Source organism: Dermochelys coriacea, chromosome 6 (genome assembly GCF_009764565.3).
Source record: "Dermochelys coriacea isolate rDerCor1 chromosome 6, rDerCor1.pri.v4, whole genome shotgun sequence".
In the NCBI taxonomy this organism is placed as follows: Eukaryota; Metazoa; Chordata; order Testudines; family Dermochelyidae; genus Dermochelys; species Dermochelys coriacea.
Window position 1 is genome coordinate 762,560 of NC_050073.1, and position 27,980 is coordinate 790,539.

The following is a 27,980-nucleotide window of genomic DNA, read 5'->3' on the forward strand; positions in this document are numbered from 1 at the left end:
GGGGGAACCCCTCCATCAACCTGCCACGCAGCACAACCCCGCCCCCTGCGGGGGGAACCCCTCCGTCGCCCCGTCCCCTGCGGGGGGAACCCCTCCGTCACCCTGCCACGCAGGACAGCCCCGCCCCCTGCGGGGGGAACCCCTCCATCAACCTGCCACGCAGCACAGCCCCGCCCCCTGTGGGGGGAACCCCTCCGTCGCCCCGCCCCCTGTGGGGGGAACCCCTCCGTCAACCTGCCACGCAGCACAGCCCCGCCCCCTGTGGGGGGAACCCCTCCGTCGCCCCGCCCCCTGTGGGGGGAACCCCTCCGTCAACCTGCCACGCAGCACAGCCCCGCCCCCTGTGGGGGGAACCCCTCTGTCGCCCCGCCACGCAGCACAGCCCCGCCCCCTGCGGGGGGAACCCCTCCGTCGCCCCCCCTCTGTGGCCTTGCCCCGCTGTCATTCCGTCCCGCCCCTTACCAGGGTCAGCATGGTGGTCAGGGTGGGGTCAGGCTGGTAGTGAGGTGGGTAGCAGGACCCCGGCTCCTCCAGGGACTGGGCAGGCAGATCCCCTACATTGCAGAGGGGTGGCGCCCTGCAACCAGACCACACGGGGGGAATGAGGGGTTAATGAAGCAGAGGCTCCTCTCCCCCACTTGGCCCCACCCCACACGGCTCACCTGGTCTGGGGCAGCACGGAGGGAGGGCCTGCCAGGCTCAGACAGCTGCCCTGGGGGCTGGGCCCGGGGGGCCACGGGGTGACGACCACCAGGCGGATTGGCTGCTGGGTGTCTGGACCTGTTGGGGGGGGGGGAGTCAGTCTGGCAGTAAAGAGCCAGGGGGGCAGGGCGGGGGGAGGGGAGCAGATCCGGGGGGAGGGGCGGGGCAGGGCAGGGGGAGGGGAGCAGCTCCGGGGGACACGGGAAGGGGGAGGGAAGCGGCCCCAGTGTCAGGGCAGGAGGACGGGAACAGCTCCAGGGAGAATGGCTCAGGGGGGCTCGGTGGAAGGAGGGGAGCAGCCCCGGGGGACACAGCAGGGGAGAGGAACCTGCCCCGCACTCACCCCCAAGTCCCAGCTGGTGGCCGGTGACCGTCAGGGCCAGGCGGGTGGCGTTGGGTCGCCCTCCCCCGGGGAGGCTGAAAGTTAGGCCCACCAAGACTGAGAGTGCTGGGGGGGCCCTGGGTGAAGGGGGGGCAGCCCTGGGGGTGGAGGCCGGAGTTGTTGGCCCCCCGCACGTCCCGTTGTCGGTGCAGAAGCTCAGGTGGCTCAGGGACTCCAGGAGTGAGTTCCAGTCCTGGGGGGAGAATCAGAGCGTGACGTCGCGCCCCCTCCATCCCGCCCCCCGCCCCCTCCATCCCGCCCCCGCCCCCTCCTTCCCTCACCCACCACCTCCATCCCACCCCCCGCCCCCTCCTTCCCTCACCCACCACCTCCATCCCGCCCCCCCGCCCCCTCCATCCCCCCCCCGCTCCCTCCTTCCCTCACCCCCCCCTCCCACCCCCGCTCCCTCCTTCCCTCACCCACCCCCTCCATCCAACCCTACCCCCTCACCCCCCCCACTCCTCCTTCCCTCACCCGCCCCCTCCATCCCACCCCCGCTCCCTCCTTCCCTCACCCGCCCCCTCCTTCCCTCACCCGCTCCCTCCTTCCCTCACCCACCACCTCCATCCCGCCCCCCGCCCCTCCTTCCCTCACCCGCCACCTCCATCCCGCCCCCCGCCCCCTCCATCCCGCCCCCTGATTCCCTCACCCACCCCCTCCATCCCACCCCTGCCCCCTCCTTCCCTCACCCGCCCCCTCCATCCCGCCCCCCGCCCCCTCCTTCCCTCACCCACCACCTCCATCACACCCCCCGCCCCCTCCTTCCCTCACCCACCCCCTCCATCCCATCCCCCACCCCCCTCCTTCCTCCCCGCCCCCCCATCCCACCCCCGCCCCTCCTTCCTCACCCGCCCCTCCATCACCCCCCCGCTCCCTCCCATCCCGCCCCCCGCCCCCGCCTTCCTCACCCGCCCCCCCATCCCGCCCCCCCCCCCCCCCTCCTTCCTCACCCCCCCTCCATCCCCCCCCTCCTTTCCCCACCCGCCCCCTCCATCCCGCCCCCCCGCCCCCCTCCTTCCCTCACCCGCCACCTCCATCCCATCCCCGCTCCCTCCTTCCCTCACCCGCCCCCTCCATCCCGCCCCCGCTCCCTCCTTCCCTCACCCACCCCCTCCATCCCACCCCCGCTCCCTCATTCCCTCACCCACCCCCTCCATCCCACCCCTACCCCCTCCATCCCGCCCCCACTCCCTCCTTCCCTCACCCGCCCCCTCCATCCCACCCCCGCTCCCTCCTTCCCTCACCCGCCCCCTCCATCCCACCCCCCGCCCCCTCCTTCCCTCACCCCCCTCCATCCCACCCCCCCTCCCTCCTTCCCTCACCCACCCCCTCCATCCCACCCCTACCCCCTCCTCCGCCCCCACTCCCTCCTTCCTCACCCGCCCCTCCATCCCACCCCCGCTCCCTCCTTCCCTCACCCGCCCCCTCCATCCCGCCCCCGCTCCCTCCTTCCCTCACCCACCACCTCCATCCCGCCCCCCGCCCCTCCTTCCCTCACCCGCCACCTCCATCCCGCCCCCCGCCCCCTCCTTCCCTCACCCGCCACCTCCATCCCGCCCCCCGCCCCCTCCATCCCGCCCCCTCCTTCCCTCACCCACCCCCTCCCACCCCTGCCCCCTCCTTCCCTCCCCGCCCCCTCCATCCCGCCCCCCGCCCCCTCCTTCCCTCACCCACCACCTCCATCACACCCCCCGCCCCCTCCTTCCCTCACCCGCCCCCTCCATCCCATCCCCCACCCCTCCTTCCCTCACCCGCCCCCTCCATCCCGCCCCCGCTCCCTCCTTCCCTCACCCGCCCCCTCCATCCCGCCCCCGCTCCCTCCTTCCCTCACCCACCCCCTCCATCCCACCCCTACCCCCTCCATCCCGCTCCCTCCTTCCCTCGCTGCCTCCATCCCGCCCCCGCTCCCTCCTTCCCTCACCCACCCCCTCCATCCCGCCCCCGCCCCCTCCTTCCCTCACCCACCCCCTCCATCCCGCCCCCGCCCCCTCCTTCCCTCGCTCCCTCCATCCCACCCTCGCCCTCTCCTTCCCTCACCCACCCCCTCCATCCCACCCCTGCCCCCTCCTTCCCTCACCCGCCCCCTCCATCCACCCCCCGCCCCCTCCTTCCCTCACCCACCCCCTCCATCCCGCCCCCGCTCCCTCCTTCCCTCACCCACCCCCTCCATCCCGCCCCCGCTCCCTCCTTCCCTCACCCACCCCCTCCATCCCATCCCCCACCCCCTCCATCCCATCCCCCGCCCCCTCCTTCATTCGCTCCCTCCGTCCCATCCCCCGCCCCCTCCTTCTCCCAGTCCATCGCTCCTTCACCCCCCGCCCCCCCAGGCCCATCCTCCCCGTCCATCGGTTTCCTCCCGCCACTGACCTGGGTGACGTCAGCGTCCCTGACCTCATGCCATTGGATGTGGGCGGCCAAGGCGAGGAAGGCGGCGGCCAATGAGAAGAGGCAGAGGCAGAAGCAGACCAGGGGCGGGCGCCGCTCCAGGCAGAGGCGCAGGGAGCCCAGCAGGGGGCAGCTCAGCATGGCGAGGCCTGGGGGGCACAGGGGGCTCAACAGAGGGACCCCGCCCCTGGGCAGCGGAGGAGGGGACCCCAGGGCTGAGTGTCTGCCGGGTGGGCACAGAGCCGGAGGGGGGCGAGACCGACACACGGGGGGGAGATCAGGGGAGCCACATCTGGGTTTGGAAACCGTCGGGAGGGCCAGGTAAAGAAGGCTGTGCCCCCCATATTGCCTGGCCCCGCCCCCTAGCCCCACCCCTGCTCCCCGTCCCCTGACTGCCCCCCGGGACCCCGCCCCCATCCCACCCCCCGTCCCCTGACTGCCCCCCAGGACCCCGCCCCCTATCCAACCCCCCTCCGGTCCCCATCCCATGACTGCCCCCCGCCCCCTAGCCGCAGCCCCGCCCCTAACCGTCCCCTGCTCCTTGTTCCCTCACTGCCCCCCTGGGACCCGCTGCCCGTGCACCGTGGGGGCGCAGACAGCGCGCGAGGCCAGGCTGGGGGGGGGCAGCGGGACCACGGGCACGGGGCGGTACCGGTACGAGGCAAAGCCCCGAATGTCAGGCCGGAGACTTGGTGCCCCGCGCAGGGGCGCGCGCAGCGCGGGGGGAGAGGCGCGGTACCTCCTCCCGCCGGGGCGGCGCGGTCCCTTTAAGAGGCCGTGGGGACCCATCTCCTCTGCCGCTGCCGTGGCCCTTTACGACACCGCCAAGCTCGTGGACACCGCAGCCCGGAGGCGCAGGCGCTTTTCCTGCCCTTGACTTACGGCCCAGGGCCCCGCCCTCTGGTGCAGCGAACCCGGGTCCTCCAGGTGCGCACAGAGCGGCCGCGCACTGAGGCTACGGCCACCATTTTCGAACTGGGCAAAACATGCCCTTAAAGCGGCTCGAAGGTCGCGCGCGCGCGGCGTTAACCTGGGGCTGCTGGAAGAGCCGCTGGGTCCCGGGGGGCCCCAAACCTACCCCTGCCCCCCTGTGACCATCCTGCCCCAAACTCAGCCCTTCGCCAGCGCACCCCCTCCCCGCCCAGCCCCCCAACTGCCCGGCCAGTGCACCCAGTACCCGCCCCCCGCTCAACCCCCCAACTGCCCGGCCAGCGCACCCCCAACCCACCCCCCTGCTCACCCCCCAACTGCCCGGCCAGTACACCCACTACCCGCCCCCCTGCTCACCCCCCAACTGCCCGGCCACTGCACCCCCTCCCCGCCCCCCTCTCAGCCCCCCAACTGCCCGGCCAGCGCACCCCCTACTCGCCCAGCCCACCAACTGCCCAGCCACTGCACCCCCTACCCGCCCCCCTGCTCACCCCCCAACTGCCCGGCCAGTACACCCCCTACCCGCCCCCCTGCTCACCCCCCAACTGCCCGGCCAGTACACCCACTACCCACCCCCCTGCTCACCCCCCCAACTGCCCGGCCACTGCACCCCCTCCCCGCCCCCCGCTCAGCCCCCCAACTGCCCGGCCAGCGCACCCCCCTACTCGCCCAGCCCACCAACTGCCCAGCCACTGCACCCCCTACCCCCCCCCCTGCTCACCCCCAACTGCCCGGCCAGTACACCCCCTACCCGCCCCCCTGCTCACCCCCCAACTGCCCGGCCAGTACACCCACTACCCGCCCCCCTGCTCACCCCCCAACTGCCCGGCCACTGCACCCCCTCCCCGCCCAACCCCCCAACTGCCCGGCCAGCGCACCCCCTACTCGCCCAGCCAACCAACTGCCCAGCCACTGCACCTCCTCCCCGCCCAACCCCCCAACTGCCCGGCCAGCGCACCCCCTACCCACCCCCCTGCTCACCCCCCAACTGCCCGGCAGTGCACCCCCTACCCGCCCCCTCCTCACCCCCCAACTGCCCGGCCAGTACACCCCCACCCGCTCCCTCCTCACCCCCCAACTGCCCGGCCAGCGCACCCCCTACCTGCCTCCCGATCAACCCCCCCAACTGCCCAGCCAGAGCACCCCCTACCCGCCCAGCCCCCAACTGCCCAGCCACTGCACCCCCTCCCCGCCCAGCCCCCCAACTGCCCGGCCAGTGCACCCCCTACCCACCCCCCTGCTCACCCCCCAACTGCCCAGCCACTGCACCCCCTACCCGCCCCCCCTGCTCACCCCCCAACTGCCCGGCCAGCGCACCCCCTACCTGCCTCCCGATCAACCCCCCAACTGCCCAGCCAGAGCACCCCCTACCCGCCCAGCCCCCAACTGCCCAGCCACTGCACCCCCTCCCCGCCCAGCCCCCCAACTGCCGGGCCAGTGCACCCCCTACCCACCCCCCTGCTCACCCCCCAACTGCCCAGCCACTGCACCCCCTACCCGCCCCCCTGCTCACCCCCCAACTGCCCGGCCAGCGCACCCCCTACCTGCCTCCGATCAACCCCCCAACTGCCCAGCCAGAGCACCCCTACCTGCCCAGCCCCAACTGCCCAGCCACTGCACCCCCTCCCCGCCCAGCCCCCCAACTGCCCGGCCAGTGCACCCCCTACCCACCCCCCTGCTCACCCCCCAACTGCCCAGCCACTGCACCCCCTACCCGCCCCCCTGCTCACCCCCCAACTGCCCGGCCAGTACACCCACTACCCACCCCCCTGCTCACCCCCCAACTGCCCGGCCACTGCACCCCCTCCCCGCCCCCCGCTCAGCCCCCCAACTGCCCGGCCAGCGCACCCCCTACTCGCCCAGCCCACCAACTGCCCAGCCACTGCACCCCCTCCCCGCCCAACCCCCCAACTGCCCGGCCAGCGCACCCCCTACCCGCCCCCTCCTCACCCCCCAACTGCCCGGCCAGTGCACCCCCACCCGCTCCCCGCTCAATCCCCCAACTGCCCAGCCTGCGCACCCCCTACCTGCCCCCCGATCAACCTCCCCAACTGCCCGGCCAGCGCACCCCCTACCTGCCCCCCGATCAACCTCCCCAACTGCCCGGCCAGCGCACCCCCTACCTGCCCCCCGATCAACCTCCCCAACTGCCCGGCCAGCGCACCCCCTACCCGCCCAGCCCCCAACTGCCCAGCCACTGCACCCCCTCCCCGCCCAGCCCCCCAACTGCCCAGCCACTGCACCCCCTACCCGCCCCCCTGCTCACCCCCCAACTGCCCGGCCAGTACACCCACTACCCACCCCCCTGCTCACCCCCCAACTGCCCGGCCACTGCACCCCCTCCCCGCCCCCCGCTCAGCCCCCAACTGCCCGGCCAGCGCACCCCCTACTCATAGATACTAAGGTCAGAAGGGACCACTCTGATCATCTAGTCCGACCTCCTGCACAGCGCAGGCCACAGAATCTCACCCACCCACTCCTATGAAAAACCTCACCTATGTCTGAGCTATTGAAGTCCTTAAATCATGGTTCAAAGACTTCAAGGAGCAGAGAAGCCTCCCTCAAGTCAACCATGCCCCATGCTACAGAGGAAGGCGAAAAACCTCCAGGGCCTCTCCAATCTGCCCTGGAGGAAAATTCCTTCCAGACCCCAAATATGGCGATCAGCTAAACCCTGAGCATATGGGCAAGATTCACCAGCCAGATACCCAGGAAAGAATTTTCTATAGTAACTCAGATCCCATCCATCTAATATCCCCTCTCAGGGGATTTGGCCTATTTACCCTGAATATTTAAAGATCAATTACTTACCAAAATCCCATTATCCCATCATACCATCTCCTCCATAAATTTATCGACTAGAATCTTAAAGCCAGATAGATCTTTTGCCCCCACTGCTTCCCTTGGAAGGCTATTCCAAAACTTCACTCCTCTGATGGTTAAAAACCTTCGTCTGATTTCAAGTCTAAACTTCCTGGTGGCCAGTTTATACCCATTTTTTCTTGTGTCCACATTGGTGCTGAGCTTAAATAATTCCTCTCCCTCTCCTATATTTATCCCTCTGATATATTTATAGAGAGCAATCATATCTCCCCTCAACCTTCTTTTAGTTAGGCTAAACAAGCCAAGCTCCTTAAGTCTCCTTTCATAAGACAAGTTTTCCATTCCTCGGATCATCCTAGTAGCCCTTCTCTGTACCTGCTCCAGTTTGAATTCATCCTTTTTAAACATGGGAGACCAGAACTGCACACAGTATTCTAGGTGAGGTCTCACCAGTGCCTTGTATAACGGTACTAAAACCTCCTTATCCCTACTGGAAATGCCTCTCCTGATGCATCCCAAAACCGCATTAGCTTTTTTCACAGCCATATCACATTGGCAACTCATAGTCATCCTATGATCAACCAATACTCCAAGGTCCTTCTCCTCTTCCGTTACTTCTCATTGATGCGTCCCCAGCTTATAACTAAAATTCTTGTTATTAATCCCTAAATGCATAACCTTACACTTCTCACTATTAAATTTCATCCTATTACTATTACTCCAGTTTACAAGGTCATCCAGATCCTCCTATATAATATCCCGATCCTTCTCCGAATTGGCAATACCTCCCACCTTTGTATCATCTGCAAACTTTATTAGCACACTCCCACTTTTTGTGCCAAGGTCAGTAACAAAAAGATTAAATAAGATTGGCCCCAAAACCGATCCCTGAGGAACTCCACTGGTAACCTCCCTCCAACCTGACAGTTCGCCTTTCAGTAGGACCCGTTGCCGTCTCCCCTTTAACCAATTCCTTATCCACCTTCTGATGTTCATATTGATCCCCATCTTCTCCAATTTAACTAATAATTCCCATGTGGCACGGTATCAAATGCCTTACTGAAATCTAGGTAAATTAGATCCACTGCATTTCCTTTATCTAAAAAATCTGTTACTTTTTCAAAAAAGGAGATTAGGTTGGTTTGGCACGATCTACCTTTTGTAAAACCATGTTGTATTTTGTCCCATTTACCATTGACTTCAATGTCCTTAACTAATTTCTCCTTCAAAATTTTTTCCAGGACCTTGCATACTACAGATGTCAAACTAACTGGCCTGTAGTTACCCGGATCACTTTTTTTTCCTTTCTTAAAAATAGGAACTATATTAGCAATTCTCCAATCATTCGGTACTATTCCTGAGTTTACAGATTCATTAAAAATTCTTGCTAATGGGCTTGCAATTTCAGGTGCCAATTCCTTTAATATTCTTGGATGAAGACTATCTGGACCCCCCGATTTAGTCCCATTAAGCTGTTTCAGTTTCGCTTCTACCTCTGATATGGTAATATCTACCTCTATATCCTCCTTCCCATTTGTCATGCTACCATTATCCCCAAGATCCTCTTTAGCCTTATTAAAGACTGAGGCAAAGTATTTGTTTAGATATTGGGCCATGCCTAGATTATCTTTAACCTCCGCTCCATCCTCAGTGTTAAGCGACCCCACTTCTTCCTTCTTAGTTTTCTTCTTATTTATATGGCTATAGAACCTTTTACTATTGGTTTTAATTCCCTTTGCAAGGTCCAACTCTACTCGACTTTTAGCCTCTCTGACTTTATCCCTACATCTTCTGACCTCAATTAGGTAGGTTTCCTTGCTGATCCCTCCCATCTTCCACTCCCTGTATGCTTTCTGCTTCTTCATAATCACCTCTCTAAGATGCTTGCTCATCCAGCTTGGTCTACAACTCCTTCCTATGAATTTTTTCCCCTTTCTTGGGATACAGGCTTCCGATAGCTTCTGCAGTTTTGATTTAAAGTAATCCCAGGCCTCAACTGCCTTTAGATCCATAAGTTCTTCAGTCCAATCCACTTCCCTAACCAATTGCCTTAATTTTTGAAAGTCAGCCCTTTTGAAATCAAAAACCCTAGTTGCAGATTTATTTTTGTTAATCCTTCCATTTAGTTTGAACTGAATTAGCTCATGATCACTTGAGCCAAGATTGTCCCCTACAACCATTTCTTCTATGAGGTCCTCGCTACTCACCAAAATTAAATCTAAAATGGCATCCCCTCTAGTCGGTTCAGCAACTACTTGTTGAAGGAATCCATCAGCTATCGCATCTAGGAAAATCTGAGCCCTATTATTATTACTAGCACTGGTCCTCCAGTCTATATCTGGGAAGTTAAAGTCTCCCATGATCACGCAGTTTCCATTAGTATTTACTTGATTAAAGACTTTAAAAAGGGCTCTATCCATATCCAAATTAGATCCCGGAGGTCTATAGCACACCCCAAGCACTATCGTAGGAGAGGCTTTACTAGTTTTCTTCCCCAATGTAATTTTTGCCCAGACAGACTCTGTCTTATCCATTGCATCGCTTCTTATTTCTTTACATTCTAACTCATCGTTGATATACAATGCAATGATATACTCGCCCAGCCCACCAACTGCCCAGCCACTGCATCCCCTCCCCGCCCAACCCCCCAACTGCCCGGCCAGCGCACCCCCCTACCCGCCCCCCTGCTCACCCCCCAACTGCCCGGCCAGTGCACCCACTACCCGCCCCCTCCTCACCCCCCAACTGCCCGGCCAGTGCACCCCCACCCGCTCCCCGCTCAATCCCCCAACTGCCCAGCCTGCGCACCCCCTACCTGCCCCCCGATCAACCCCCCCCCAACTGCCGGCCAGTGCACCCCCTACCCACCCACCGATCAACCCCCCAACTGCCCAGCCCCTGCACCCCCTACCCGCCCCCTGCTCACCCCCCAACTGCCCGGCCAGCGCACCCCCTACCTGCCCACCAATCAACCCCCCAACTGCCCAGCCCCTGCACCCCCTACCCGCCCCCTGCTCAACCCCCCAACTGCCAGCCATTGCACCCCCTACCCCCCCCGGATCAAACCCCCAACTTCCCAGCCAGTGCACCCCCTTACCCGCCTCCCGATCAACCCCACAACTGCCCGGCCAGTGCACCCCCTACCTGCCTCCCGATCAACCCCCCAACTGCCCGGCCAGTCCACCCCCCTACCCGCCCCTGCTGAACCCCTCAACTGCCCGGCCAGTGCACCCCCCTACCCGCCCCCTGCTCAACCCCCCATCTGCCCGGCCAGTGCACCCCCCTACCTGCCCCCTGCTCAACTCCCCCAGGTGCCCAGGCAGTGCACCCCCATACCTGCCCCCTGCTCAACACCCCCAACTGCCCTGCCAGTGCACCCCTTTCCCTGCCCCCATGATCAATCACCCAACTGCCCGGCCAGCGCACCCCCTGACCCGCCCCCGTGATCAACCCCCCCAGCTGCCCGGCCAGTGCACCCCCCGACCCGCCCCCTGCTCAACCCCCCCAGGTGCCCGGGCAGTGCACCCCCATACCTGCCCCCTGCTCAACCCCCCCCAACTGCCCGGCCAGTGCACCCCTCTCCCTGCTCCCATGATCAACCCCCTAACTGCCCGGCCAGTGCACCCCCATACCCGCCCCAGTGATCAGCTTGCCCCAAACCCACTCCCCTGCACGACCTCCTGGCTCCCCTCACCCCCAGGGGCTGCTGCCTTCTCCTTTTCCATCCCTCTGCGGAGAGCTGGCCCTGGCCTCAGGCCTGCCCGAGAACCACTGGGGAGGGGACCCAGCGCCCCATGGGATGTGTGGTTTTGGGGACCCCATTGCCTGGCTGGTCATACTACATCTCCCATGAGACACCACAAGAAGGGAGAGCACTGTGCAGCATGGGCTATGTAGGCCAACCAGGAAGCCAGGTCTACACAACCCTGGCCTGCAGAACAATTCCCACAGGCCACCAGGGTGGCCCAGGATTCACCACCTCCTCTATCCACATGCATCATGGGAGATGTAGTCCTGCCAGGGAGCCTCCTCCACAGACACAAGGACTCCATTGAGGCACTACCACCGCTTGCTACAGATGGAGACAGTAATGCATTATGGGGGATGTAGTTCAGGCCCTCCAGCTCCATCTCCTCAGCCAGATGGCATCTCCCATGACGCTGCTGCCTGCACCAGACCCATCATGGGATATGTAGTCTGGCCAGAGAACCCAGCAGAAGGAACACCATGGTGCATGATGGGATACGCAGTCCCGACCAAGCTGACTACAGCTCCCACAATGCATTGTGGCAGCCTCCGCAGGGAATATGCTCCAGGGATCTGGCAGCCGCAGAGGGGAAGAAGCAGACACACGGGGGTGAATTTAAATAAATTCATTTTGATTTAATCTGCGGCGGCCCCGAGCTGTAACTCAGTGGGGACGGAACAAAAAACCAGGACAAAGAGGGGAAATTAAAACCGTTGTGAAAGCGGAAGGGGGGCGGGAGGGGGCTGCACGCAAGGGAATGGCGGCCCTGGGAACGGGGGGGCCAGGGGAGAGACATGGGGCTGCGGTCTCCCCATGGATCCCACCGGCTCCATGCCGCACCCAGCTGGAGTAAGTCTTGAGGCCAAGTCTTCAGGGGGGGGCCTGTCCCTCCCGCACCTGGCTCACAGCGACATCCCCGTCCCTGGGAGGCCCCGCGTTTAACCCTTGCCATCCAGGGGGTCAGCATAGACCGTGACTCTGCCAGGAGCTGCAGGAGAGGAAGAACGGAAAATGGGGTTAGGGAGGGCTGGCCCATGGAGCTTGCCATTCCACAATAGCCCCTGGGGACCCAGGAGTCCGGGCTGGTTCCCCACGGTGACCCCCAGACACCAGTGCAGGGGAAGGGGACCCTGGTGCTCTCCCATTTCCGAACACAGTCTTGAAGGGGGTGATATTGAATATTGGCAAATTCAAAGGGAAGCCCTTTTCCCACACAGAGGCAGGGTGGGCCTGTGGAACTGCCCGACACTGGATGTTCTGAAGACTATGAACCAAGCAGGACTAGCCAGAGCAGGAGCAGCTGGCCCCAGCATAACCCCAGCCATAGGTTCGAGGGCTGGTGAACAGGAGGTGCGACTGCAGAACTTCCCTGCACTGGCCTGGGGGCTCCAGGGAGACTCTTACCTTGTCTGTGCAGCTTCCATATATGATCCCATGCTGGGGAGACAGAAGGGGAGGGAGGTTAGACCAGGATAGTCAAACCCAGGAGCCCCCCAGATACTAAGGGGGAAGCATCCCCAAGTCTGATCAGCCCCCTGCCTTGCCCTCAAACTGACACTTTGAGACCATAGAGCGACACGCTTCAGCCCTCCCCTCCCACCCCTCTCACCACAGTGCCCCCAACTTAGTGGTTCTTGAAAGCCTAAAGGTAGATTGCCCCCTCACCCCCACTCTGCCAGTGCCCCTCACTCCTGACCCGCAGCCCTGCCAGGCCAGCCCTCACCTTCCGTGTGATAGTCCCGTGCCTCCTCCCAGTCCTTGTGGCTCATCTGTTCCCAGCAGTCCCTGCTCTCCCCTGCAGTGGGCACCAGCCCCTCGGTAGGGCTACCCGGCCCCTGCAGTCCCAGGGCTGCCGTGGGGGTTTCCTCCTGGCCCGGGGGCAGGGGATTGCCCCCAGCCTGGCCGGCGCCCGGCTCGTTGATGAAGGATAGCCCCCACTGGTTCTGGAAGATAGCCCCCAGGTGGGGCTCGGCAGGGGGTGCAGGGGAGCAGTTGGGCAGCGGGCCGGCGGTGCGGAGGGCGGAGGCTGGCACACAGGCTGGCTGGCGCTCCAGGTTCTCCTTCAGCTTGCTGGCATAGCTGATCTTGGGGAGGGTGCGGGCACGGCTGCTGTCCACGGGGAATGCTGGCGGCGGGCGGAATAGGGCCCACGGCTCCGGCGCCTTCTCAGCATCCTCCAGGGCTTGGCTGGCGCGCTCCGGGCTGCGGGAGGGCTCAGGGAAGGGGCGCCGCCGGCCAGCCCAGCCCCCCCGCCCCTCCCCGGGGCCATGCCCATTGGTGCTGGGCCCCCACTCCTTGGCCCCGGGGCGGTAGCTCCTGCGGTGGGGGTTGTGGAAGGGCCGAGGATGGGGGTGATAGCGGTGGGGGTAGCGGTGGGGGGCGGGCAGCCCCGCCTCGCGCTCCGACAGCTGCAGGTTGCGGATGTTGAGGGTGTTGGAGGGGCTCAGGGGGGCGCCTCCCTCTGCAGCCTCCGGGCTGTGGCCGTTGGACTCCCAGGTGCCTGCAGGGAGCAGACACGGGGTGAGCAGGATGCCTGGGTTCTAGTCTCACCTCATCCCAAACCAAGCTTCAAGACACCTGGGTTCCATCCCAGCTTCATCCCGGGAGGGGAGTGGGGTCTAGTGGTTACAGCAGGACTCCTGGGTTCCCCCCGCTTCAGACAACAACCCCCCATCCATCTGCCCCCTTTTCCACCAGCTTCCCACATGAAGGCTCAGACCCCTGGCACCCCCCAGGCCATGGGCTGGGGAGGGACACGGGTCACTTGCCCAGACTTGCGATGCGGCCACCTCTGGGGGCAGTGGAAGGTGCTCAGTGGTTTGATAGCAAAGGAACAGGCCTCTGGCGCCATCAGGAGAGGGGCAAAGGAAGGAAGATCCCCCTGCCTGTCGCTCCCCCCACAGCTTCCACAGCACCCTGCCCCCCCCCCGCGATGCCCCGTCTGTCCTTTCCCCCGCCTCCCCCTGCCTGTTCCGCTCCCCATGGTGCCCCCTGCCCATCCCTCCCCCCAAGGGCTCCCTGCCCATCCCGCTCAACCCCTCAGCTGTCCCTGGCCATCCCACTCCCCACAGCACCCCCTGCCCATCCCTCCACCCCCTCATGGCTCCCTGCCCATCCCTCCACCCCCTCATGGCTCCCTGCCCATCCCTCCCTCCTTCTCCCCCCAGTACCCCCTGCTCTTTCTTCCTGCGCCCCGCAGCACCCACTGCCCATCCCTCCTCCCCGCACCTCGCCCCAGCACTCCCTCTGGCACAGAGCCCCCTAGCTCTCTGCTGAGTGCCTGGTCAGTCTGCTGGCAGGAAGAGGGTTACACAAGCCAAGGACCCCACCCTGGGCAGGGACAGCCAGGAAATTTGGGCACCTCTCAGCTGGCTGCCAGCCCCCAAATCTCTGTAACTGCCATGCCCACTTTAACGTATTGGGGTCACCTCCCTGCATCCCCAGATGTCCTTGATACCCCCACCTGCTGTGCCTGGTCCTCAGGATGATACCCCGCCTCCTGGAACTGGGATACCCCCATCTTCCAGGAAAAACCCCATTACTCCTGCTGAGATGGGCACGGCCAGAGCAAATGGGCACCCTATGGGGGGACCCTTTCTTCCACAATTACAGGGGATACAGGTGGGGGAAACACAGGGGGCTCAGTGGGGGGAACGAGAGTGGATCCAGGGAAGGGGGATATGGGGGCCTTGGCGGGGGACACAGGGAAAGGGGATACAGGCAGGGGGCACACAAGCTCAGTGGGGGAAATATGGGGGGCTCGGCAACGGGGGGCCACAGGCAGGGAGAATATGGGGGGCTCGGCAATGGACACAGGCAGAGGAATATGTGGGGTTCAGGAGGGAATTATGGGGGGCTCAGCAGGGGATGCTGGCATGGGAAATATGGGGTGCTCGGCAGGGGATGCAGGTGGGGAGAATATGGGGGGCTCAGCAGGGGATACAGATGGGTACAATATGGGGGGCACATGGGGGCTCAGTGGGGTTACCTGCTGGGATGCGGTTGGTAAGATTGTGCAGCTGCCCCTCCAGCCCCTCGGGTCGGCACTTCTCCTTCTTCAGGCCCAGCAGCCGCGGCTCTGGCTCAGGGTCGCGGTTCTCGTCTATTCCCAGCTCCTCCTTCTGCATGGCCTTCGCCCCACACCCCTGCACTGCCCGCAGAACTGCCCCAAGGGACCCCTACACCACAGAGCCTGGGCAACCCCAGGACAGCCCCTAGCGCCCCTCTGCCAGCACACGGGGACCCCAGACAGCCCCTACTGGCCCCTGGCAGTGCCAGGACCCTAACACAACCCCCTGCCCCTCACACGCCCACAACACAGCCCCCTCCCCACTACCTATCCCAGGGAACTTAATACAACCCTGCCCCCCCGCCTGTGCACCACAGACACCTCCCAGCACAACCCCCTGCCTCCCTGTGCGCCTGACACCCCCTGCCCCTCGACACCCCAGCACAGCCCCCCAACCCCGTGCTCCCCAAACACCCCCTGCCCCTGGACACCCCCCAGCAGACCCCCAACCCCCTGTGCTCCAGACACCCCCTGCCCCTCGACACCCCCCAGCGCTCCAGACACCCCCTGCCCCTCGACACCCCCCAGCACAGCCCCCCAACCCCCTGGGCTCCCCAGACACCCCTCAGCTCAGCCCCTCCACCTGCCCAGGCCCCCACCCCACTGCAGGCCGCTCACTCCAGTCCCCGCGCGCTCCCAACCGCCCGCCCGGCACATTCACCCTGCCCCCGCCACGTGATCCTCCCCGACCCGGAACCCCCCTCCCTGCGTCACATGACTCCCCGGCACCGCGCCAGGACCCACCCACGTGACACGACCGCCCAACTCGCCCTGTGTCACGTGACCGGCCCGAAGTCACGGGGCCTTAATTGTCCTCCCACCACCGAGTATTCGCCCCCCTTCCCAAATCTGGTCACATGACTCGCTCCTTTCCCTGCTCTCAGCCACTTGATTGGCACATACCCAGAGAGCCCGAGAGTCGCTCGCTGTGCTCGGCATCCCCCGCCTGGCAGTGCCCCCCGCCTACCGTAGGGTCTGTCCTCCCCTGGGCGACCGGGCGGCCCCCCCCCGGCCTCCGCCCCGCTCGGTCGCCTGTGTCGGCCTCTGTCCTCCCCTGGGGGACTGGGTGGCCCCTGCCGATATGTGCGACCAGGCGGGCCCCTGCTGGTGTCTGCCCCGCTCGGTCGCCCGTGTCGGCCTCTGTCCTCCCCTGGGGGACTGGGTGGCCCCCCCCGGCCTCCGCCCCGCTCGGTCGCCTGTGTCGGCCTCTGTCCTCCCCTGGGCGACCAGGCGGCCCCTGCCGATATGTGCGACCAGGTGGGCCCCCGCTGGTGTCTGCCCCGCTCGGTCGCCAAGGACGACGCTGTGTTGGCATCTGTCCTTCCACTGGCGTCTAACCCGATTGGTTGCCCAGGACAGCGCTGTGTTGGCATCTCTTCCCTCACTGGTCAATCGTGCAGTGCTACATTGACATCTGTTCCTTGATTGGTCACCCAAGATGGTTCTGTCTTAGTCTCTGTCCTCTAATTGGGTAACTGAGGTTGTAACATATTGGTGTCTCCCCCCTGACTGCTCACCCAGGATGACATTCGCTTGCTGTCTGTCCTCCCATTGCCCAACTGACATTTCCCCGGATTGTTTGCCCAAGGTGGTGGTGATGGTACCATGATGGCATCTGTCCCTTGACTACCCAGGTTGCCACTGCGTTGGCATCTGTTACCTCAGTAGCAATATGGGATATCTTGGTGCTGTGAACCATCTCTTCAATAGGTGCCTGGAGCAGGTCTGCAGTGGTATCTTCTCTCAGTTGGTGCCTCTTCCTGTCTGGAGCACTCGGAACAGTGTCCCACTGACCATGGGGGCAACTCTACATTGACATCTATCCCCTAATTGGACACCCAGAATGGCAGTGTGTTACCATCTGTTCTCTCAGTGGGCAACCAGGGCAATACCAAATCTATCCCCTAACTGGTCACCCAGGATAGCACTGTGTTTAGCCTCTGTCCTGTCATTGGGCAACAGAAACGATACCATGTTGGTGTCTGCCCCAGATTGATCACTGAAGATGGTGGTGGGCTGGTGTCTCTCCCCTCACTGGATGTGGGGGCTGCTGACGGCAGCTGACTGGCATCTCTCTCCTTGCTAGGCAGGGCCATTGATGCCCAGTTGGCATCTATTTCTCCAGTGGGCAGGGGAGCTATTGGCAGTGCCGTCAGTCTGACATCTCTCCCCTGATTGGGCAAGGTCATAACAGCCCATTGGTGTCTCCCCCATGACCGGACACGGGATGTTGGCAGTGCCAGGCAGCGTCTCTCCCCTTGGCGGCGCTAGGCTGGGCACCGTCTCTCCCCCAGGCCAGGCTGACATCTCTCTCCCTCAGGTCTGGCCGGCGTCTCTCCTCTTCGCCTTTCCCCCGGGCCGGGCCAGACTCTGGCCACGTGCCACTCCAATGGCCTCCATTTGGCCGCCATTTTGTTCCCTCGCCCGCTCTGCCCCAAACCTCAAGCGCATTTGAAAAGCGCGCGCTACACGTGAGTAACGGTCCTAACGTTCGCGGCCGCAGGGAACAGAATGCGCATGCGCCGCACTGGACGCTAGTCGCTTTCCAAGGGTGGAAGCCCACCTGTGCTATGCGCATGCGCCCACTGACGTTTCCCCGCCCTCTCCCCTACCTTATGAGCATGCGCACGATTCTCTCACAGGCCTGCTGATACTAGGCGCATGCGCACGCTTCCTTGCTACCGCCGCCTAGCTTTGCGTTGTGCACATGCGCGGCCGGAGGACCTTCACGCCCGGAGACCTCCCCACTCCCTTCCCCTCCCGCCCAGTTATTTGTTCTGCACATGCGCAGATTCGGGAACGCTCTCGCCGCAGACCCGTCTTGCCCTTGCGCATGCGCATAAATTGACCTTCGTTCCAGGGGGCGGGGCGCGGCTGGGTACCCGGATGAACATGGCAAGCCCGGCGCGCATGCGCGGTGCGGCTCTCTCTGGCTGAGTGCGGCGGGGAACTGGCCTGGCGGGCGGCGCAGGGAGCTGGGTGGGGGGAGCAGGGAGGGGCCGGGCCTCGCCCCACCCCCCGCACGGGGCGGGCAGGGCAGGTGAGAGCGGCGGCGCGGACTAAGGGTCAAAGGGCAGGGAGGGGCGGGGCTGTGGGCGGAGGGCGGGGTTGAGGCGGTCAAAGGGCAGGGAGGGGCCAGGACTCTGGCCAGAGGGGGTCAAAGGCGAGGAGGGGCGGGGTTGTGGGTCAAAGGGAGGGGCCGTGGGAAGAGGGTGGGTTTGGGGGTCAAAGGGCAGGGAGGGGGCGGGGCCATGGGCAGAGGGTGGGGTCGAGGGACAAAGGGCAGGAATCTCCTGACCAGGGGGTCCCGTTCTGCGGGGTGAGGGAAGCTGAGAGCTGTTGGGGAGGGGTGTACACTCAGGTAAGGCCACGTCTACACTTACAAGCTCCCCATAGCACAGGTGTACTGACGCAGCCACGTGGCTGTAGCACACGTGGAGCTGTGTTACACTGGACGTGTGAGAGCAGCTCAATGAGCAGCCGTACCTGTGTCAGGGGAGAGTGTCTCCTGCCAATGGAGCACTGCACACACAAGCATTTATGCCAGCAAAAGTTACATTGCTCGGGGAGGGGTGTGTTTTCACACCCTTGAGCAACAAAAGGTTTGTTGACATAAGTGCTAGTGTGTACGTAGCCTAACTGGGGGGCAAATGTCACGTGAACCAAGCTGGACACAGGGAGCGTAAGTGGGGAGGGGGGTCCTGAATAATGGAGAGAGGACCCCGATTCATCCCCTTCCCCTTTTCCCGCCCCTCCCTGCTGCAGGTGGAGATGTCGGCCGAGGCCACGATGACCCCGCTCCCAGCCCCCGAGGCCTGCGCCCCCATGGTATCCATGCAGCACCAGCCTACAGGGGGAGCGGTGGGTGTGACCTTTGACCTAAAGCCCTTGAATCCCAGCAGCAAGTACGTGAAGTTGAACGTGGGGGGGTCCCTGCACTACACCACAGTGCAGACTCTCACCAAGCAGGATACCATGCTCAAGGCCATGTTCAGCGGTAGAATGGAGGTGCTCACTGACAGCGAAGGTACCTGCCCTGCTCCTCACAGTGCCCCTGATGAGAGAGATGGGGGCTGGAGTAGCTGGGAGCTCCCTCCATACCAAGCGCTCCTGCCCCACTCCCCACAGTGCCCCTTGCTGGGAGAGGCGCTACATCCTTTTGTCTCTTCCCCTCTTCAGGCTGGATCCTGATCGACCGTAGCGGGCGTCACTTCGGCACCATCCTCAACTACCTGCGGGATGGCTCGGTCTCGCTCCCAGAGTCGCAGCGGGAGCTGGAGGAGATGCTGTCCGAGGCACGGTACTACCTCATCCAGGGGTTGGTGGAGGACTGCCAGCTTGCCCTGCAGGTAGGGACTCAGTTGGGGGTGGGGTCACTGAGGGCTCTGGGATTCCCCTGCTGTGATACCTGGGGGCAGGGCTATGCCTTCGGAACTGGGTCACTAAGGGAGTCATGGGTCCCAGGAGCCTGCAGTGACCTTGCTGGTCTCTGTTCCTTCTAGCAAAAGAACGATGGCTATGATCCTCTGTGTCTCATTCCCATGGTGACATCCCCCAAGGAGGAGCAACAGATCATCTCCAGCTGCTCCAAGGTGAGACAGACAGGCAAGGCCACCCTTGTTGGCTTTTCCAGTTTTCCCCTATCACCCTCTGCGCTGACACCCCCCAGCCTTCTCCCTCCCCTTTGCACTAAGTTACACTGAGCGACTCGTAGGAATCCAGCCTCATTTTCTGTCTCTCGTTTTTTTTTTTCCAGCCAGTGGTGAAACTGTTGCATAATAGAAGCAACAACAAGTATTCATATACCAGGTAATCCAATGCTCCTGACCCGCTCCCTGCAGCGTCCCCTCCTGGGAGAGACCGGGGCTGAAGTACTGGGAGCTGTGTCCATAGCTGGTGCCCCACTCCCTCCCAACAGCGCCCCCTGCTGGGAGAGGCCGGGGCTGGAGTTGCTGGGAGCTCTCCCCCCCACAGCCAGTGCCCCTCCCCAGATCACCCCCACCTGGGAGAGGCTGGGGCTGAAGTAAAAGCGAGCTCCCCCCCAGCCCGCACCCCCTGCTGGGAGAGGCTGGGGCTGGAGTTGCTAGGAGCTCCCCCTACAGCCTGTGCTCCTCATCCTCCCCAGATCAGCCCCAGCCTCTCCCAGGAAGGGGTGAAGAAGCCAGGAGGTCCCCTAGAGCCAGTGCTCCTGCCCCACTGCCCAGACCAGCCCCTGCTGGGCTGGAGTAGCTGGGAGCCTCCCCACCCATGGGGTCTCTTCTCCGCAGTAACTCAGACGATAACTTGCTGAAGAACATTGAGCTGTTTGACAAGCTGGCGCTGCGCTTCAACGGGCGGGTCCTCTTCATCAAGGACGTGCTGGGGGATGAGATCTGCTGCTGGTCCTTCTATGGGCAGGGCCGCAAAATCGCCGAGGTCTGCTGCACCTCCATCGTCTACGCCACTGAGAAGAAGCAGACCAAGGTACCCCTGGGCCCTCATACTTAGTACATTCCATGAGAAAATTGCCCTACAGCAAACTGGTCTATTCCAAGGATATACGTGAATCTCTCTTATAGTGTTAGCACATGGTATGGTCCAAGGCAGTGTGGATGGCCCCCTTCTCTTTGCTGTTACATGGACTCTTGGTATGATCCGGCACCCCTTGTCACCTTCACACTTGGTATGATCCAATGCCATCAGAGCAGTCCTCTCTTTTCCAGTCACATGCTCACTTGATATGGTCCAACACCAGGTGGGTATCCCCCCCCCGCATCATAGTGTCAATTGGTATGGTCCTAGGCCAAGTGGGAGGTCCCCTGTCCCTGGTCACCTGGGCACTTGGTATGGTCCAACGCCACCAGCTGGTTCCCCCCATGGTTTTTCTTGGTATGTTCCATGGGTAGCCTATTAGACTTGGTATATTCCAAGACAACATGTGACGCCCCCTCCCTTGGTAGCTTCCAAGGCCACATGGGCACTTGCTGGTGGGATTCTTTGAGGCTGTGGGGGGCGTGGCTTGTAAAGCTGCCCCGCCCCTGGGCCCAGCCTGACCTCTGACCCCCACAGGTGGAGTTCCCCGAAGCCCGGATCTTCGAGGAGACCCTGAACATTCTGATCTACGAGACCCCGCGGGTCCCCGACAAGGCGCTCCTGGAAGCGACGGGTGGGGTGGCCGGAGGAGGGGGAGGCCCCCACCGGGCCGACGAGGAGGACGGGCGGGAGCACCGCGTCCGGCGTATCCATGTCCGGCGCCACATCATGCATGACGAGCGCCCCCACGGCCACCAAGCCGTCTTCAAGGACTGATCCCGCGCCGCCCCCACGGCCCCGTCCAGGTGCCAAACGGCAGGGGTGGGGTCTCCCCGTCTCTCTGCCACACCCCCACTGCCTCTGACCTTTCTGGGGTCTCCCTTGACCCCTCGCTGCTCTTTGGGAGCTCTCTGCCTTGTGGCTTCTGACCTTTGACCCCCTTCTCTGATTCGACTCCCCGGCAGTAGAGACCTGGGTAACCCCCTGGACTGCGCAGGGAAAAGGGACACAGGAGACAGCTCCTGGGAGACCCCTCCTGCTTAATTAATCATCCAGGCACCAACTCCTGTGTTTAACGAGCCTAATTCCTTTGCTTTTGTGGGTGTGTGGACTTCCTGGTCTGTCCTCCCATCCCACTGGATTGACACCCGTGCCACAGCTGTAGCTCTAACCCAGCCCGGCACTGCAGGTCAGGCCGGGATCAGTCACCCACTGCCCCCAGGGGGTGGGAGACAGCAGGGAGGCTAGTGTTGGCTAATTAAGGGGTGCTGGCTGAGCAGGGAGCTGCCAGCTAGTCCAGCCCCAGGCCTCTCCAAGCTGTGGGGAGGGGAAGAGTCACTGGCCGTGGGGGAGCTCCTGGCTACTCCAGCCCCAGCCTCTCCTAGCAGGGGGTGCTGTGGGGAGTTCTGGCAGTGGGAGTTTTGCTCCCTTTGATTCTGGAGGGAGTGACTCCATTTACCAGCCTCAAAGCTGTCCTTTCCTTGCCAAACTCATGGTACGTTCCAGCCTATCAGACTTCACACCCCTTTTCTACAAATGACATGGCAGACCCTAATCTTCCTACTCTGCCCCCCCATACATGGTACAACCCTGCTACAGTCCTTTACCACATACATGGAATTCACTTCTCCTCCCCAAAATACACAATGTTCCTTACCTGTATCGCCTAAAACACATGGTACGCGCCAATCTATTGGGCCCACCCCCTTCCCCACAAAATACAATGGAACGCACCGCTCTTCTCCTCCCCCCGGCCAAATTCAGTGGAATCCTCCACTCCCCTTCCAACCTCCCAATAAAATGGAGGTACCGCCCCACCCATAAAATTTTGCTCAGTCACCCAATGTAAATTGTTATCTTCCAATCCCCTTCTCCTACAAATTAAAATAGGCTATTCCAACCTGCCTCCAAATAAATGTGTTAAGCCCCACCCCTCAAAATAAAATGGGACATTCCAACTTCCCTGTTAAATGGGATGTTCCAATCCCCTTTCCTTACAAAATATAATGGCATGCTTCCACCTGCCCCAAAGGAAACAGGATGTTCCAAACCTCACCCCCCCTAAAAACACAATGGGATGCTCCAGTCCCCCTCCCAAATCAATTGGGATCTTCCAAACCTCACCCCCTATAGAAAACGCAAAGGGGGAGAGGCTGGGGCCCCTCCGCCCCCCTTGTTGTTCCTCATGTTTGTATAATTTATTTTAACGGGGTTTTTGCTTTTCTATTAAATTATTGTAATAAAGATTCCTGGGAAACATCAGCTCCTGGCCCGGCCCTGCCACCACTGGGGGGCCCTGGCTGGGTGGGAACTGGAGCCCCCTAGAGGGGAGAGGCCCTGGGTCCCATCCCTCACCCCACAGGCCAGTCAGCCCCCTTGGCCCATCCTGGGCTCCATCTCCAGGTTATTTGGGGGCACATGGTGCTTTGCACCCACCAATTTCATTTACGGGGTCTGTGCAGCGCCTGGCGCGAGGGGGCCCTGCTCTCTGTTGGGGGTGGGGCTGTGCAGAGCCCGGCACAACGGCCCCCACACAGCTCGGCTCACCGCTGACACGACGGGGGCGGAATGCTTTAATGAGGGGCCGGGGGCTTCGCAGAGTTCGGGTCCAAAGGCTGCGGGGCCAAGGAAGCCGCACACAGCGGGATGGGAGCCTTCACGCCCCGGGGCCGGATGGGAGCCGGTGCCCCCCACAGGCAGTTCAGTGGGGCTGGGAGGGACGAGCTGCAGAAGATGCTGGTGCTGGGGGCTGGCTCCAGCACTGTCCGTCTGTCCATCCTCGGCACCCACCCCCACCAGCGCCACAGCCCCGACCCGCTCCTATCGGCCGGGGGCAAAGATGTAATCCAGCGCCTGGCGCTCGGCCCCGGCCACATTGGGGTGCCACAGATCCACGATGAACAGCACGTGGGGCCCGTCCTCGGGGGGACCTGCGAGAGACGCTGGGCTCAGAGGTGCCCCTCACTCCTGATCCGCAGCCCCCAGCTCTGCCCCCCAGCCCTGCCGGTGCCCCTCACTCCCAACCCGCAGCCCCCTGCTAGCCCAGCCCTGCCCCCCCAGCCCTGCCGGTGCCCCTCACTCCCGACCTGCAGCCCCTGCTAGCCCAGCTCTGCCCCCCCAGCCCTGCCGGTGCCCCTCACTCCCAACCCACAGCCCCTGCCAGCCCAGCCCTGACCCCTCCAGCCCTGCCGGTGCCCCTCACTCCCAACCCGCAGCCCCCTGCTAGCCCAGCCCTGCCCCCCCAGCCCTGCTTGTGCCCCTCACTCCCAACCCACAGCCCCCTGCTAGCCCAACTCTGCCCCCCAGCCCTGCCGGTGCCCCTCACTCCCAACCCGCAGCCCCCTGCTAGCCCAGCTCTGCCCCCCCAGCCCTGCCGGTGCCCCTCACTCCCAACCCACAGCCCCTGCCAGCCCAGCCCTGACCCCTCCAGCCCTGCCGGTGCCCCTCACTCCCAACCCGCAGCCCCCTGCTAGCCCAGCCCTGCCCCCCCAGCCCTGCTGGTGCCCCTCACTCCCGACCCACAGCCCCCTGCTAGCCCAGCTCTGCCCCCCCAGCCCTGCCGGTGCCCCTCCCTCCTGCCATTCTCTTACCATTGTGCGAGGTTGTGTGCAGGAAGGAGTCGTCCAGCAGGAGGCAGTGTCCCTCAGACCAGCACTGGGGCTCGCCCCCCACCACCAGCTCACATCCTGGGGGCACCTTCAGCCCTGTAGTGGGAACAGGTTGGTTGGAGGGGAAAGGCCCTGGGGTGGCTCCACACCCCCTGAGCCAGCTGCTCCCCACTGTGGGGCGGGATCAGAGTTGGTGCTCCCTGGAGGGGGCGGGCCCCGTGCCCCCTCCCCCAGTGCCCCCAGGAGGGGGCAGGCCCCGCGCCGTACCCAAGTGGCAGCGTAGGCGGACGTTGGTGGGCCCGTAGCGCCCGGGCAGGACGGTGCCCGGCTGCAGGACGCTGAAGCAGGCGTTGCCGAAGCGGTTGGCACTGACGAAGGTGCGCAGGGCGGCCAGGGTGCGGTAGGTGCGGGGGCAGGCCCGGCAGTGCTGCGGCTGGCACACGCCCCGGCGGTAGAGGTAAAAGCGCTGGCAGGGCCCTGTCGTCCAGCCCCGGGCAGCGCCCCCAGCCACGCCCTGGTACTCCCGCAGGATGGCAGGGCATGCCCGCTCCAGCAGCTCGGCGTCCCGGCGCTGGGCGTCCCGTGGGAAGCAGGGGGCCGAGGGCAACTCGGGCAGGTGGAAGACGCGGGGGCTCTGGATGGCCAGGCGCTCGGGCCGCGGCTGCTCCCGCAGGGCCTTGCGCACCCGCCCCATGCCCGCCCACGAGTACCGCTGGGCGTAGGTCCGCAGGCTGCGGTGCAGTCGCCCATGGGGCAGGCTGGGGGCTGGGCACTCCCTGCCCGGCGGCCCCCCACGCGGCCCCACCAGCACCTGCTCGCTGCCCACCCGGTAGCAGTACCAGATGAAGAGCAGGGCCAGCCAGGCCAGCAGCACCAGCGCCGGCTCGGGGCCGGGGCGCCAAGGGGGGGCGGCTGGCAGCAGGGAGGAGAAGAGCCCCTCCAGCGTCCCAGGGCCGGGCATCGCCCCCCCCCGCTCCCTGCCCCTCCCTCTCCTCTGCCCCTGCCCCTCCCTAAGTGCCCCCTACCCCCTCCTCTGCCCCTTCCCTGAGTGCCCCCTGCCCTCTCCCTCTCCTCTGCCCCCTCCCTGAGTGCCCTCTGCCCCGTCCCTCTCCTCTGCCCCCTCCCTGAGTGCCCCCTGCCCCCTCTCTCTCCTCTGCCCCCTCCCTGAGTGCTCCCTGCCCCCTCCCGCTCCTCTGCCCCCTCCCTGAGTGCTCCCTGCCCCCTCCCTCTCCTCTGCCCCCTCCCTGAGTGCTCCCTGCCCCCTCCCTCTCCTCTGCCCCCTCCCTGAGTGCTCCCTGCCCCCTCCCGCTCCTCTGCCCCCTCCCTGAGTGCCCCCTGCCCCGTCCCTCTCCTCTGCCCCCTCCCTGAGTGCCCCCTGCCCCGTCCCTCTCCTCTGCCCCCTCCCTGAGTGCCCCCTGCCCCGTCCCTCTCCTCTGCCCCCTCCCTGAGTGCCCCCTGCCCCCTCTCTCTCCTCTGCCCCCTCCCTGAGTGCTCCCTGCCCCCTCCCGCTCCTCTGCCCCCTCCCTGAGTGCTCCCTGCCCCCTCCCGCTCCTCTGCCCCCTCCCTCTCCTCTGCCCCCCACTCCCCGGCCGGAGGATGCTGCTGCTGGACCCGCTTCGGCTCCGGCCGGATCCTCCACCCCCGCCCCCCCGGCGCGGAGTGACGCAGCCAGCGGGGCCGCGCCTCCCTTGGCCCGAACCCCCCGGCAGTCCCCGCGTGCCGCCCCCCCGCGTTTTCACCGCCCCCCCGGTACCCGCGTGCCCAGACCCCCCCCCGCTTTTTCACCGCCCCCCCCCGTACCTCCGTGCCGAGCTCTCCCTGCCCCAGAGGTTTGGGTCTGATGGGCGGCAATGATCCATCTTGTGCCCCTGCCCGGAACAGCTGGGAGCCTTGATTTGGGGTCAGGACAGTTCTGGGCTCCCGCGGCCAGCACAGCCCCCTACAGCCCACACCGGGGCTCGAACCGTGGCCTGGACCGGGGCCTCTCCCAGTGGGGCTCAGACTGGGGTCTCTCCCAGCGGGATGCGGACAAGGGGCCCAGACTGGGGCCTCTCCCTGTGAGGCTCGAACCGGGGTCTCTCCCAGCAGGACGCAGACGAGGGGCTCAGACCGGGGCCGCTCCCAGCTGGGCACGGACGAGGGGCTCAGACCGGGGCCACTCCCAGCTGGGCACGGACGAGGGTCTCAGATGGGGGCCTCTCCCAGCGGGGCGCGGACGAGGGGCTCGGACCGGGGCCTCTCCCAGCAGGGCCGGTCCAATTCCAGATGTTCCCTAACCCACTATGACAGGTTTCAGAGTAGCAGCCGTGTTAGTCTGTATTCGCAAAAAGAAAAGGAGTACTTGTGGCACCTTAGAGACTAACAAATGTATTTGAGCATAAGCTTTCGTGAGCTACAACTCACTTCATCGGATGCATCGGATGAAGTGAGCTGTAGCTCACGAAAGCTTATGCTCAAATAAATTTGTTAGTCTCTAAGGTGCCACAAGTCCTCCTTTTCTTTTAACCCACTATGTGTCCGTAACATCTCACAATGGGCCAGACAGTGCCTGCAAAGCAGGGCCCCGTGTCCTGTTCCTGCTGGTAACTATCCAGCCGGCCGCTCATTGCTCACCCAGACGTACCCGTGAACACGGACCCCTCACAGCGGCTCCCACACCCTGAGTCCCAGGCATCTCGTCTCAATGGTGAACTGACTTGTAGCTACACTGTGAAGGGGACAGTTCTCAGCATCACGTAGGAACGGCTAATGCAGATCAACCGGGTCCGTACCGTGCGCGGCCCGTGCTAACTGACCTGACTTCCTGCAATGACTTCCTTCGTCCCAGCCCTCCGGCATGCCACTGGCAGAGATCTGCCCCACCAGTGTTCCTTGCAGTTTGCGGACCTCAGTAATGAATAAATTACATTATTAATGTTGCTAATAACTATTTCTAATAGAAGTCCCACTTGCAGGATAATGGACTTCGTGCCAATACGGCTAATAACAAATAATGCCTAATAACCTCCCAGTAACTAATGATAATAATGGCACCGCATCTGATACTACGTAGCAGCCACAGTGCGCTAAGGAAGCCACCACAAAGAACAGTGATCGTGACCTGTATCTGCAGGAGACAATGAACCTGAAGACTGGATAAGTATCGGCGCGTAAACAAGATGGACAATGACAGAAATACTACTCTTACAGTGAGATTTAACATAACAAGACTTGCCTAAATCTGACCTAAAGCAGGAGAGTCCATCACGGAATGATTTCATCTCAACCAATCTGAAAAACAGCTCTAATTAATACCCTCATTCTGAAGCTAATCGTGCTAATAAATAATTGGACGTATATTAAGATCGCCAGTGAATGTTAATGAGCCCACAAGGAAATCTACGTGAAGGCCTTCAAATGCAGAATGGGTTCAGTTTGCTCTTGGACCCATTGCTTTGGCAGCCGACAGTCTAATGGGATTCAGCAGCTGGACAGTGGACATAGCCAGATGCCGTCAGCCTGGAAATCAGGGATCCGCTGTTAATAGCAAGGGGACAAACTGACCAAGGGCTCAGGCTGGCTGGTTCTTCTCAAACATCTGCTCAGGAATTCTTTGGGGTTAGGTCTCTCCCCACCTGGCCCTGCACCTCCGTTCAAAATTGGGCCAGAAATGAATGAAAGCTGAGAAGCACTGCTCTAAGAGAAACCCGAGACCGTCCTGGATAACAGACAGCAAATCTCCCCATCGGAAAAACAGGATAATGGCATCCACTTCCTTTACACCATGCTCTGTGACCTGCGCAGGCAAAGGGCTCGGTAAAAACTGGAGATCGTTATTCTTGG

The 27,980-nt window shown here is 63.3% G+C and overlaps 4 protein-coding genes across 8 annotated transcripts; 1 reads left to right on the top strand and 3 right to left on the bottom strand.

The window, feature by feature from the left end:
- Nucleotides 1-441: 441 nt before the first annotated feature.
- On the bottom strand, nucleotides 442-4,503 carry TMEM219 (transmembrane protein 219). Its single transcript, XM_038404701.2, has 5 exons — nucleotides 4,209-4,503; nucleotides 3,452-3,656; nucleotides 1,046-1,277; nucleotides 663-780; nucleotides 442-577 (listed from the first exon to the last, which is right to left on the bottom strand). The coding sequence occupies exons 1-5, from the start codon at nucleotides 4,256-4,258 to the stop codon at nucleotides 442-444; spliced, it is 741 nt and encodes a 246-aa protein (XP_038260629.1). The 5' UTR covers nucleotides 4,259-4,503.
- A 7,077-nt stretch (nucleotides 4,504-11,580) lies between these two features.
- On the bottom strand, nucleotides 11,581-15,282 carry LOC119857440 (nuclear fragile X mental retardation-interacting protein 2-like). The gene is made up of 4 exons (XM_038406381.2): nucleotides 14,959-15,282; nucleotides 12,694-13,470; nucleotides 12,375-12,407; nucleotides 11,581-11,958 (listed from the first exon to the last, which is right to left on the bottom strand). Exons 1-4 carry the CDS (start codon nucleotides 15,095-15,097, stop codon nucleotides 11,909-11,911), a joined length of 999 nt encoding a protein of 332 aa, XP_038262309.1. The 5' UTR covers nucleotides 15,098-15,282; the 3' UTR covers nucleotides 11,581-11,908.
- Nucleotides 15,283-17,958: 2,676 nt separating this feature from the next.
- KCTD13 (potassium channel tetramerization domain containing 13) lies at nucleotides 17,959-22,208 on the top strand. Of its 5 annotated transcripts, none has more exons than XM_038406508.2 (7): nucleotides 17,959-18,079; nucleotides 18,805-19,066; nucleotides 19,219-19,388; nucleotides 19,542-19,631; nucleotides 19,796-19,848; nucleotides 20,307-20,502; nucleotides 21,088-22,208. In XM_038406508.2, exons 2-7 carry the CDS (start codon nucleotides 18,811-18,813, stop codon nucleotides 21,325-21,327), a joined length of 1,005 nt encoding a protein of 334 aa, XP_038262436.1. In that variant the 5' UTR covers nucleotides 17,959-18,079; nucleotides 18,805-18,810; the 3' UTR covers nucleotides 21,328-22,208. The 5 variants fall into 5 exon arrangements, with proteins under 5 accessions (XP_038262436.1, XP_038262437.1, XP_043373018.1 ...); XM_038406509.2 differs by lacking the exon at nucleotides 17,959-18,079 and adding an exon at nucleotides 18,317-18,400; XM_043517083.1 differs by lacking the exon at nucleotides 17,959-18,079 and adding an exon at nucleotides 18,318-18,368 and having other exon boundaries at nucleotides 18,796-19,066.
- Nucleotides 22,209-22,611: 403 nt separating this feature from the next.
- On the bottom strand, nucleotides 22,612-25,123 carry ASPHD1 (aspartate beta-hydroxylase domain containing 1). Its single transcript, XM_038406511.2, has 3 exons — nucleotides 24,426-25,123; nucleotides 24,141-24,254; nucleotides 22,612-23,480 (listed from the first exon to the last, which is right to left on the bottom strand). The coding sequence occupies exons 1-3, from the start codon at nucleotides 25,117-25,119 to the stop codon at nucleotides 23,371-23,373; spliced, it is 918 nt and encodes a 305-aa protein (XP_038262439.1). The 5' UTR covers nucleotides 25,120-25,123; the 3' UTR covers nucleotides 22,612-23,370.
- Nucleotides 25,124-27,980: the final 2,857 nt, after the last annotated feature.